The sequence below is a fragment of the Bison bison genome, unplaced genomic scaffold, assembly GCF_000754665.1.
Source record: "Bison bison bison isolate TAMUID 2011002044 unplaced genomic scaffold, Bison_UMD1.0 scf7180017864317, whole genome shotgun sequence".
NCBI lineage: Eukaryota > Metazoa > Chordata > Mammalia > Artiodactyla > Bovidae > Bison > Bison bison.
The window spans coordinates 2,454,162-2,466,741 of NW_011494889.1; the positions used below are offsets into that span (position 1 = coordinate 2,454,162).

Below are 12,580 nucleotides of genomic sequence, written 5' to 3' on the forward strand. Positions count from 1 at the left end.
GTCCACAAAGAAAGACTACAGGCTTTCCTGAAAAGTGAGAATCCAACCGAAATCTGCCTACTGAAATCTGGATGAAAAATGCTTTTGTGAACACATATCCAAGGAGGATATTTATTGAATATGCAGCAAAAATTAAGAAAGATCTGAGCAGTCAAGGTCACAATGACAGGCCTTATGATCAAGTTCTGCTTACTTTTATCAGTTTAAGGAATCCAGTGCCAATGCAGAGGAAAAAATAAGTTTTTCTCTTTATTATCAGCACAATGAAAAGGCTGGAGTAATGGCGTAACTTTTAGGGGGAAATGCTTCCTATTGCTCTATCTTATATTGACATTCATGATTTGGGGGGTTTGGAAGGTTCTTGGAATGTATTTCTTACAAATAAACAACGAATGGATTACTGTGGACATCTTGGGAGATAGCATATTTGCTATAACCACTTGGTGTTGAAAACATTTTTAGAGCCATTCTAAACCACCTGAGTCATGAGAATCCTAATCTCTTTCCTTCACAGTTATGTTTCATTTTTAGCCCTAAATGGAATATAATGTGGCTTAATTACATTATTCATCAGGCTTAGTTCTAAAGTTAGTTTGGGCCGGAAAAAAAAAGATTGACATCACTAGGGATAATAGTGGCAATACATGTTTTTTAAAAGTACTTCTAGGCTATGCATTATTTTTAGAAAGAGTATAGGGGATTGTCACAGTTGGTAAAGAATCCACCTGCCAATTCAGGAGACATAATAGATGTGGGTTCTATCCCTGAGCCAGGAAGATCCTCTGGAGGAGGAAATGGCAACCTATGCTATGGTCCATGGGGTCACAAAGAGTTGGACACACACACACACACGATTGTGAGGCATAATTAAGAGGGGTAAAAAACCCCATCAGGAGAAGGATTAAATAGAGCATGGGGAAGGATCTTCGAGTAGGAGGAGCTAAAAAGCATATAGAAGGCTTAAGATATTTAAATCATATCAAATAGAAACCAATGGAAAATCTAGAAGAAAATAACATTAACAGATAAAAAAGATTTTTTGATGGGAAAGAAGTGAACTCCCAATTGTTACCTAGCAAGCCACTCTTCTCTTTTCTTAATCTTATCTGAATGACATTTTTAGGGGAAAGAAAGAATGAAGTCATATGCTTCATGTGAAAAATCTAAATCTCTAAATGTCTCTTTGTCCCAATCCTTAAATACACCTTATACACAAAGGAAAAACTCATGTGTCACCTTGTGATCCTCTTCTCTACTGAGATCAGTTTTTTTTTTTTCAAGAAAGGGAAAATAGAAACATCTCACACAGTAACCGAACATCACCAAGTGTTCACCAACATAATCCAGTTCCTTGGTCTATCTTGGAAAACTAGATTCAGTTTTTAAAAAATGACTTAAGTAATTTGCTGCTACAGTACTAGAATAGCGAAGTGGGTACTCGAGAAAATGTGTTGAAAGAAAATTTTCAATAATCTGCCATTATTTGTTTCTATTACCTTAAAATGTACAGCAACTTTTAATATTGCCTCACTTATTTGTGCTCGCATATTTTAAACAATGTTTTAAATTAGACTACTTGAGGCACGTGCCTGCCTGATATACTGATGTTATTAGACCAGAGTAAGTTATTAAAAAAGGTAGTAGTTAATTCCATAATTTGAGCTTTTCTGAGATGATAAGAATCCCATGGTCTCAAAGAAAATCTAAATTATTTTCTTCGGTCATTAAAGAACCACTGAAGATCTAATTACAGTCAATTTTGTCCAAGATCAAGTAAAACATAATTAACCTTGATTTTTAAGATACTATTAACATCTGAAAACCGTTAAATCTCACGAAAAGAAAAATACCTACAAAAGAGTAATGATTTAACTGAATCTTGATTTGACACATGCACCAAACACACTTCCACACAGCCACAACAGGCACTGTGGATCTGTGGCAGTAGGGAGGGACTCAAATCAGTTCAGGAAAAGGGGAATCAACAGTGTACTGGATAAATGACTCACACGATTTCTGATTTAACATCTTGAATTTGTTTGGAGACGTAACTACCTTTACAAATTCAGAGAATTATAGAACTTTCAGTCCATCTATATATATCTGTGAATCAACAGAGACACAATTTACCTTCACTGCCACTTGCGATGAAGTCTTCATTATGGCCTCCAAAACATGAATGAATTGTATAAAACCCTTGTGTAACACCTTGATACTTTCTTACTAAAACTCTGTCTTGCAAGTCCCATAAATGAACTCCCTGTAAGCAAAGGAGAATATAGGTATTTATTCTTAACATAAAAGAATTTTAAAGAGTAATCTGTGACTATGTATTTGCCTGATGAACATTTCCATTTTCTGTTTATGCAAAATGCCAATGTCCTGAAAAATTTCCAACTGACTCTATAAACTTATGGATCAAACACACAAATTAAAATTTAAGAATTCATAAAAATATTTGTTTATATATACTAAAACCCACAAATTTTAACTAAGTTAAATTTTCCTGAGAATTATGTTAATAAACTTACCTGAGTTGCTACATTTAACAAAGCTAATCGGCCATTCTTTGAAATAGTAAAAGACATAATGGGATGATCTTCTTGTACTCTGTAACCAAAAAACAATTTGTCAAAACCAACATACGAAGAATCAAGACATTCAAATTATTTAAATACAACACATTTAAGTCTGTAATCACTATTACATACTATATTTCAATCAAGAAAAAGAATCTGAGTTAATAATTACTAAGCACCACTAGACTATCCACCCAAATTACCAATCAAACCAAAAACATAATAAAAATAACAACTCTTCTTTTGAAGAAGCAAGTTCTACTACACTTTTAATACAAATCAGATAACTGTTGTTTAATGGATATAAAGTATATTTACATGTTTCTATCTGTAAGGTCCTCGAAGTTATATCCCCGAATTCGCTGGTGTGTATCTGATGCCAGAACAGTCTTCCCGTCACTCAAGCACCAAAGACATTGCACTCTCACTCCTTCCCAAGAGTCAAGGAGATTACCATCTAAATCCTGAGGAGAAAATTACTATTAACTTCATTACAGAACAGCACTCAGAAAGCAAACAAAGAACCAAAAGAATCTTTTTTTTTTCCCCCAAAAGAATCTCTTAATATATCTTTTTGTAATATCTATCTTTTCCTGAGACTGATCGCAACCTAGTTGTTCCTTAAGTGTTTTCAATTATCAAAATTTATATAAGTCAAATTTCATTACAATACCTAAGAGGAGGGGGAGAATCTTAGCAAATCTATCTTCCCTTCTATCAAGCATAAATAAATACAATAAATACAAAGAAAGAAAAGACTCCTTAAGTTTCAAGGGCTCACAACTTTTGGAAAATAATTTAAACATCCCTTTAAAATACACTATACTGGGATTTGTACTATAATATTCAGAAGTTGTGATATGGAAAAAGATAACTAACATGAATTATAGCTGTACAGAACTAAGGAATCTGTTATGATGTTTTAAAAAAAGTCATCAAGTTTGTAACATGCTCTACTAAGCAAAGCTCTTAGGATCATTATCTTCCTGAACATTCAAAGCTCTGAGTGCCAATCCTATTTTTACAGGTTAGGGAACTACCAAGTCATGTACCCTGAAGGCTTAAGCACTGTAAGGGACGGCAAAGTCAGCAGAAACACACAAGGCCACCTTGAATCCAGGGAATTAAGAACTAATGGCTTAAATGCCAAAATGGTGACTATAGTTAATAATATTGTATTGCATATGTGAAAGTTGCTAATAAAGTAAATCTTAAAAATCCTCATCATAAGAAAAAAATTTTGTAACTATGTATGGTGATGTTTGTTAACAAGATTTATTGTGGAACTCATTCTGTAATGCATACAAATACTGGATCATATTATGTCATACATCTGAAACTAATGTAACAATATATGTCAATTATATCAATCAATCAATGAAAGTACAGCATTAGCCCATGGAGAGAAAGTCCAGACATAAAATGCTTAAGTTAGTATATTATAATGGTACTGACCACTTAAAATAAAAGAAAATCAGGGGTGTATCAATAAACTGTATTGGGACAACTGAGGAAAAATTAAATGACTTACAACCATGCTGAGATAATAGCACACTAGATTCCATGAGTCTTGCAGTCAGCTTAATGAAACTGCTAATTTGTAATGGCGACATAAAAGTTTTTATGATAAATGACCCACACTGAATGATTTGATGGGGTTATGATATTTAACTTTAGTCTTAAATAAATAAATCTAGAAGGATCTACTGGAACCATGGTAGGCAGTGATATGAGACATGAAATCTAGATAATAGAGAGTAATGACACGGCATTTGTATCATCATCTACTTTGTCATAAGATGTTTTACCTATTACTTACTTTTATTATCCCAACACTCCAAGATTAATAGGGCAGGTAATGATCAGAAGACACCTCAAATAAAGACTGGAAAGTTTCCTGGCAACATTCATCATCACTTTTATTCCTCAAATATTTAAAAGTCAGTCTCCTCATGAAATATAGCATTTTTCGGGGAGGGGGGCAGGTGAGGGGAGGGAGGCCGAGAGAGATACAAAAAATCCAAAGGGCCAAAGACCTCCCCACCAAAGAATTAAATACTAAAACTTTTTGTCCCTATACATAAGAAACTTATTTATTTATAAGAACAAAATGTTTAGTAGGACAATCTTTTTTTTAATGTTTCACTAAATTCAAAGCCTATACTTTGTATAAGCACTTGAAATGTGTTTTTAAAAAAGAAAAAGATTCCACACAAAGTTCTATTGGACAGTGTTTATCTTAGACAGTCAAGTGGGTTTTCATATATTTTATAAAAGTTATCAAGTCAAGTGAATTATTTATTTTTACAAAACTGAATTTGCTTTTAAGTAAATTTGTAGGCATCTGAAATAGGGCACTAAATACTCACACACTGATAGAACTGCCCACGCTGACCTCCAGTCACAAAGCGTTTCCCATCTGGATTCCAAGCCACACTTGTTAAACTGTCTTCATGAGATTGGCTCATTTTTGTCCTTAGCTCTCCCGTCTACAAGGAAATAAAACTGTGGATGAGATCTTCAAGATATTCCTCTAAAGGGAACGTATAAAGAAAAAACAGAAAAAGGATAGTAACTGGGATATCTGGTTAGTTTAATATTCCTAATTAGTAAAGTAAACTGTTTAAATTGGCCTTATAGAACAAGACTATAGCATTCAGAAGAGAAATTAAATACTTGAAAAAAACTCAGGAGTCAAACAAAGCCTGGCATAGGTGATTCAAAGAATAGCTATGAGATAAACTTCAAACAGAACTCTTGTCTTAAATCAATTACATGCATAAATTAAAACAAGTAATTTTCCCCAAGTACAATGATGAAAAGCCCAGCACAACATACCTATTGCTTCTGAGTTCTCACTTCTCCTTAGTTCACAGTTCTTTATTTTATTCTAAAATTGTAGTTCATGCAATTAGCAACTCCTTAAGAACATGATTAATAGGCAGAAAAACTATGCCCTTACTCTAGGCCAAGAGTGTAGGCAGTCTAAATTACATTAATTTCATATCCAATATGCTCAAAATGTAGAAGGGAGAATGGGAAAATAAAAATTATTTTTCTGATATACAACTTTATTTCAATTAAAAGTAACAGAAAAGAGTGAAGGACATTGGTACTGTTTAGCATAGTCATTTTAAAGCATTTCCAACTAAGTAAGACTATTTAGTTGGTTACAACCCTCAGATATCCTCCTGTTATTTTTTCTAAGTTATTCAACTTAGAAGGTAGACACATACCATTTAATCTAGTCTTGATTCCATTTTGTTCATGGATTAGAAACAGGATCTGAGAGATAAGAGCTGCCCTTGGGATAATAAAAAGTACATGGGCATAATTTTCCTGTGAGAAATGGGTAATCAAATTAAAAAAAAAAAAAGAAAAGAAAAAAAAAAAGGGTGCATGATCATGAAATGGGGCCAAGTAATAAAAGCAAAGAGGGCACAAAAACCAGAATGTCTTCCTTACACTGAAAAAGAAAAAAAAATTCAGCAATCTTAAACCCTTCCCCCATATTGTTAACTATTCTCAAGTCACGGTCTTTTGAGATTGTGCAATATAAATGGGTAAAAAAAAAATTTAGAAACACAAATACATATGCAACAGCTGAATCTTCAGCATTTTCTATTTACAGTAAGTTCTGAAGGCAGAAATGGTCTTTTCCTCTGTTATGCTCAGGACTGTTTGAGTATGAGGACATTACAGGTATCCCCAGAATTTTTAAAGTTTGCTTTGTACCACTTGGCTTTTACAAAGATCTACATTAGCACTTGTTTTTGCCAAGCAAAAGAAATCTGAAGAGGATTTTTGCTTTTACGAAAAATGTCTGTGGAAAGTGAAAACAGTGTTTCGCAGGGAGTTGTTACAGAGGCAGCATACACTCTGAAGAGTGAGAGGGCTCCTTCCCAGGAACTACACTCAGCATCTCAGCATCAAGCTGCCATGGCGTTGAGCTATGTGAGCACCTGTGCTTTATCTTGATTTATTTTGTGCATCCTTTAGTAAGATGTGTCCTAAGGTAACTGCTTCTTTATGCCATTTTAGCTTATGAAAAATTTCACAGGAATAATTACTTTCAGATAGCAGGGGAAACCTGTAATTAGTAATCTACATAAAATCTCAAAGGAGCAATTTTGAAAACTGACTTAAAAGGACCACCCTTTTAGAACAAGTCTGTAACATAAGACACAGTAAAACAGTTAAGCTATAACAGTCTAACTGTCCAGAAATTCAAAATTGAATTTAAAGAAGACTACACAGGCTGACTCTCTGTTGTGGGACTATGACCATATAAAAGACAATTTCTGCCTCCTCTCTTTGAGGGGGCAGAAATTGTCTTTTAGGTCAGATTCATCTTAAGCTTGTTTGAGAAGCCATGTGATCTACTCTGTGCTTGGCCACCTTGAGCCCAATCACAAATACAACACTGATTCAACACTAGTCTGATTTTGAGAACAACTGGGGATTTTTAAATTATGAAACAAATATTAGAGAATTATAGGTAAGATAATGGCATTTGAGTATGTAGGAGAATATTACTGTTAAGGAAATACATGTTTAAATAGTGGTAAAATATTATCTTAATTTACTTCCAGATGTTTTAGGTATGGATATATAAATATGTATGTTTGTATGCATGTGGGTATATACACACAAAATGTAACAAAATGTTAATAACATCTGCTGAATCTACGGTGGCACAGATACAGGTCATCACTATATTCATATTTCAACCTTTCTCAGTATTTCAAAATTTTCTTAATAAAAAACTGGGGTGAAACATAAATCTTACTGTAGAATTAGATTTATGGCACAGGTACATTTTAGTATTTATCTGTCTTCTATACTGTCTTATTGAGTCATTTCTATGGAGCTTTTATCTTTACTCTTGATAAAAATCAACTTACACATGGGTCCCCAAACTCAAAACCATATCCCATTAGCTTATACTTTTATACCCAAACTGTAGCCTGAACTATTCCCCTGCCAAGAAGTTAAAAAAAAAAATCATTTAACCAGTCAGCTTATGGAAGAACTTAATAGAGCCAATAGATGACAGGGTGAACTCAGTGCTGAGTTCTTCTAAAATGGAACCCTAGATAAAGTGTTAAGTTCATTTAGAAACTACAATAAAACTCTTGATAGTAAGTACTGTAAACATCATTTAAATCTACTAAACGAGACTGTAACATTAAATATAGGTAAGGAAATGGTGCAATTGCCACTGGAATGGAAAATGTGGTGTCATGTCCATGTTTCCACACTTGAAAAGTAAGTTTTATATAGAACTGTGGAACCTCAAAACAACTGTGAAATCTTTACTGAGGTACAAAGTATCACAGTAAAATAGAACATATTACACACTATAAAGTACCACATCCCTAAAAATACCTACTGATCATTCTTTCAAAAATGCTATTATGCTCAACAAAATATTTAAATTTATAAATCTGGACACCTGGGTTCCATTTGATGAATTAATTATCTTTTATAAGAAATATATCATGGGAATTTAGGTTGAATGATTTGGTTCTACAGATCATGAATAAAGTTATAATGAAGATGCGCAGTATGATTATAAAGACTAAACCAAGGATAAAATTTGCTCACTTGTACATTCCAAAGCCAAAGCTCAGAGCAGTCATCTGGGCCACAAGCAACAAGATAGTTGTCGTCAGGACTCCATGCAATATAAGAAACGCCGTAAGCATGTCCTTCTAATGTTTTAAGCAGTTTTAGCAGGTGTGTATCCTAGGAGGGAAAATACACAACTTAGTTAACTCTCATTTCTAAAGTCACTGTTTTTTGGGCGTAAGAACTTAAATAGCTACAGAGATGCACTTTGATAATATAGTTTAATATGAGGACATTTTCACAGATTTTGCCAATTCCCTGCCCCTAAGAGAACCTCTAACTTGCTTCATGAAGACTCATTCATGCTGCAACATCCGTTAAGCATCAACTACACACAAGGGCACTGAATGCTAGATGGAAATAAAGATGACACAGACTTTGTACTTACGAGACTTTCAAGGAAACTTAAAACAAGTATAATAAAAGCTACCCCCTCCTCTTAAAAAGTTTTAATGAGATGTATCTTAGCATAAAATTCATCCCTTTTAAAGTATTTGATTCAGTGGCTTTTAGTATATTCAGAGATTGTGCAACCATTACTGAGAACATTTTCATCACCCCAAAAAGAATCTCCATACTAAGTGGCAGTTATCCCCTATTCTCCCTTTCTCCAGCACTGGCAACTGCTACTTTCTCCATGTATTTGTCTGTTATGGACATTTCCTATAAATGAAATTATACAACATGTCCAGTTTTTTGTAACTGGCTTCTTTCACTTAGCATAATGTTTTCCCAGTTCATCCCTGTTGTGGAATACATCAGTATTTTATTCCTTTTAATTGTTGAATAGTATTCCATTTTATGCCTATACCATATTAAGCAACATCTGGATTGTTTCCACTTTTTGGCTATTATGAATAATGCTGCTACAACTATGTAAGAGTTTTTGTGCAGACCCATGTCTTTATTTCTCTTGGGTGTATGTGTGGGAGTAGAATTGCTGGTCATATGCCAATTCTGCGCTTAACAATGTGAGGAGCTGCCAAACTGTTTCTTAAGTGTTTAAACCATTTTACACTCCCACCAGGAGAGCTACCACTTATTTAGTGCTAATCAGTATTAGCACTATTCACAATCAATCTCATTTAAACCTCATAAATCTAAAAGGTTAAGAATTATTTTCCTCCCCCATATTATAGGAAAGGACATGAAGACTGAGAAAGGTTAGAAACAACTTGCCTTTATTGATAGTATTACCAGGGATTTGAACCTGAGGTGCGTGACTCTAAAGCTATATAGGATGAAATATATAAACTGCAAACATGAGTGGCAAATGAAAAGACTGGAAAATTGACATCTTTATTTTAGACTAAAGGGTTAAATTTTTATCCTGTAAGTGAAGAACGATTTTTAAGCTTGGGAATATATAACATACTTGGCTTTAGGAAGAGAACTGATTAACAGGGTGGAAGAAGAATCAGAACAGAGAGAGATGCAGAATAAGGACACTCCTAATGAGCCAGCACAACAGTCATGTAGTTAAGACAAGAAATGGGCCTTAAACTAACATGGTCAGGACTGAAATAGGTTGTGGAACATAAAACTGACATGACAGAATGAGACAAAAAATGTTCAAAGACTATCTCTAAATTTCTGTTTTAGGGAATAAGGATGAACGTAAATGGTGTGAAGGAAGCAGAATTTGGGAAGACTAGACTAATGGGGACCAGTTTTGGCTAATTCCAATGCTGATGACCTATAGCAGTTAGAAATGGGTCTGGAACCAGTCTGATAAAACTAGATTGGGAATTTGTTTTGAAAATTCAATAGTTTACAATGCCATTACTTCTGATTCTTCTTTGGGAAGATGATAATAGGCCTGGGCTATTAGATCATAGTATCATTAGGTCAAAGTAGCTTGCATAATTTAATAAGCATGTCAAGTCTTTTGGACTAGCCCAGTATCTTCTAGGAACAAATTTTCATTCATAGTGGTGTTTTAAATTTACACAAAGATGTGCTTCTAAACTAATGACAAGCTACTACAGAAATATTTAACTAAAAAACTAATAGTTTCATGCAATTAAAAAATAGCCGTGAAAGGAAAAGTTGAAAACAAATGAGAATACTAATATTGTATCTTCAGAAGTACAATGCCTTTATAAAGAGTAACCTATTCCAAATGGTATTATCACATTCATGCAATCCACTTAATTCTGCTTGGATTCTGAGGAGGGGAATGGGTAAAGTTCTTTATTGGGAAAAAAGGTAAAAAAAACCTGTTAAAGGAAACTAACCACTGGATAACATCTTCAAATATTAAGGTTCTCTCTCTATATTCTTTCTATCCACTAAAAATACACATTCAAAAACAGAACTGATTTTCTTAACAAGTTTTTCAAATAGTATTTGACATAGAAAAATATCATGATATCAAACTCTAAAACCCACTGTATCTCAGATTTAAATGTAAGCACTGATTCTGCATTTCCCAAGCTAATCTGGACACAAAAGCCCTTTACATGGAACCACTGTTAACATTTTACATAACCAGTATTCTCGTAAAAACACTTTGGGAAACACTGGCATAAAAGCCTGAACTCTTTAGCAAAGTATAGAAGATCCTCCTTGATCTGGGTGCTACTTACTTCATGAACCTCATCTCCTACTCTACAGTCTTCACCCAAACTGCCCAGTCACGTTCTCTCTCACCTGAGGGCCAGCTGTAACGTTTTGCCTAATTTACTTCTCCTTCATCTCACTCTCATACTTTTCCTTGCTTTCCAATTCCAGTAGGATCTCTTTTTTGAGTTCCTGTAGCATTCACTAAAGAATAATTACATGTATATCAGGAGCCCAGTCTGACTTCTATCAAAAGGTCAAGCACACAGCAGGTGCTCGATAAATACTTACTAAACAAAAGGGACTCATACACTGCTGCTAGAAGAAAATATATAATAAAGAAGTTTTGATATGGTTGCTTTCTTTTCGGACATGTTATAAATAACTACTGAATGAAAATACTTCTTATAATAGTTCAGTTCAGTCACTCAGTCATGTCTGACTCTTTCTGACTCCATGACCCGCAGCACGCCAGGCCTCCCTGTCCATCACCAACTCCCGGAGTTTACCAAAACTCATGTCCATCGAGTCGGTGATGCCATCTAACCATCTCATCCTTTGTCATCCCCTTCTCCTCCTGCCTTCAATCTTTCCCAACATTAGGGTCTTTTCAAATGAGTCAGCTCTTCGCATCAGGTGGCCAAAATATTGGAGTTTCAGCTTCAACATCAGTCCTTCCAATGATAAGGTTATGATGGATCCCAACCTCTTTTTCTAGTTACATTTCCCATGCTTTGCCTTACTCATCCTATTCGCTTACTAAATAGCAGTTCTTATACTTGAAAATGCACTTCTTTATTTTCACTAACCACACACTGATATTCAATCCTGAATACAGGCAATTAACAAGGCAGCATTGGGTGGTACTAGGTGACTATTAATAATGGAAATTTCAACTATTTTCACATATTATAGCTTTGGATATCTCAAAATTTTATGCTTGTCACTACTTCAAAATTCTTGAAGTTATCGGATCTGCTACTAGAATCTGTTACTAAGCTTATAAAAAAGTGGCATATTACTATACTGTATCTGTTTTTGTACTGTTTTGATAATTATATTTCAGTATAATTGAGTTTACCTTTATGATATATACTTGGGCTTCCTAAGTGCTTTGGATTATGCGTTTAAAAACATTATTCTGAGGAGGGGTTCCATAGGGTTCAGACTGCCAGAGGAATTCATGGTACAATAAAAGGAAAAAAATGCCTGCTTTAAGGCAGAGTAGATCTTGTTCATCTTTCTTCATTCATAGCATATTGCAGGTACACAAGAATTGATGTATGCTCTCAAACGGACTCTACTCTTTTTAAAATATTTCCTTCCATGGCCCCCTTTCTCAATAAGATTATTTATACTTTCTGATTTTAGGTGAATGACTCCTAAACCAAATACATCTTAACCTATTTGGAGTCATGTACTTCCTTAATTGCTTGGCTGAAAGAAATGGAAATACTCCTCTCTACAAATCTGTAGGTTACCTGGTTATAAAGAAAGACAATTTTGATTTTTGAGGGAACTTAATGCCAAAGAATGCTCAAACTACCACACAATTGCACTCATCTCACATGCTAGTAAAGTAATGCTTAAAATTCTCCAAGCCAGGATTCAGCAATACATGAACTGTGAACTTTAAGATGTTCAAGCTGGTTTTAGAAAAGGCAGGGGAACCAGACATCAAATTGCCAACATCTGTTGGATCATCGAAAAAGCAAGAGAGTTCCAGAAAAACATCTACTTATGCTTTATTGACTATGCCAAAGCCTTTGACTGTGTGGATCACAATAAACTGTGGAAAATTCTGAAAG

The 12,580-nt window shown here is 34.4% G+C and overlaps 1 protein-coding gene across 2 annotated transcripts in view; it reads right to left on the reverse strand.

Annotated features, from left to right (window-relative positions):
* WDR26 (WD repeat domain 26) overlaps nucleotides 1-12,580 on the reverse strand; it is a 37,104-nt gene that overhangs the window by 6,406 nt on the left and 18,118 nt on the right. For both annotated transcript variants that reach the window (XM_010852851.1, XM_010852850.1), the window contains exons 8-12: nucleotides 8,187-8,327; nucleotides 4,949-5,068; nucleotides 2,898-3,043; nucleotides 2,532-2,610; nucleotides 2,131-2,260 (exon numbers count right to left, since the gene is read on the reverse strand). In XM_010852851.1, coding sequence (XP_010851153.1) covers nucleotides 2,131-2,260; nucleotides 2,532-2,610; nucleotides 2,898-3,043; nucleotides 4,949-5,068; nucleotides 8,187-8,327 — 616 coding nt within the window. The remainder of the gene's footprint in view (nucleotides 1-2,130; nucleotides 2,261-2,531; nucleotides 2,611-2,897; nucleotides 3,044-4,948; nucleotides 5,069-8,186; nucleotides 8,328-12,580) is intronic.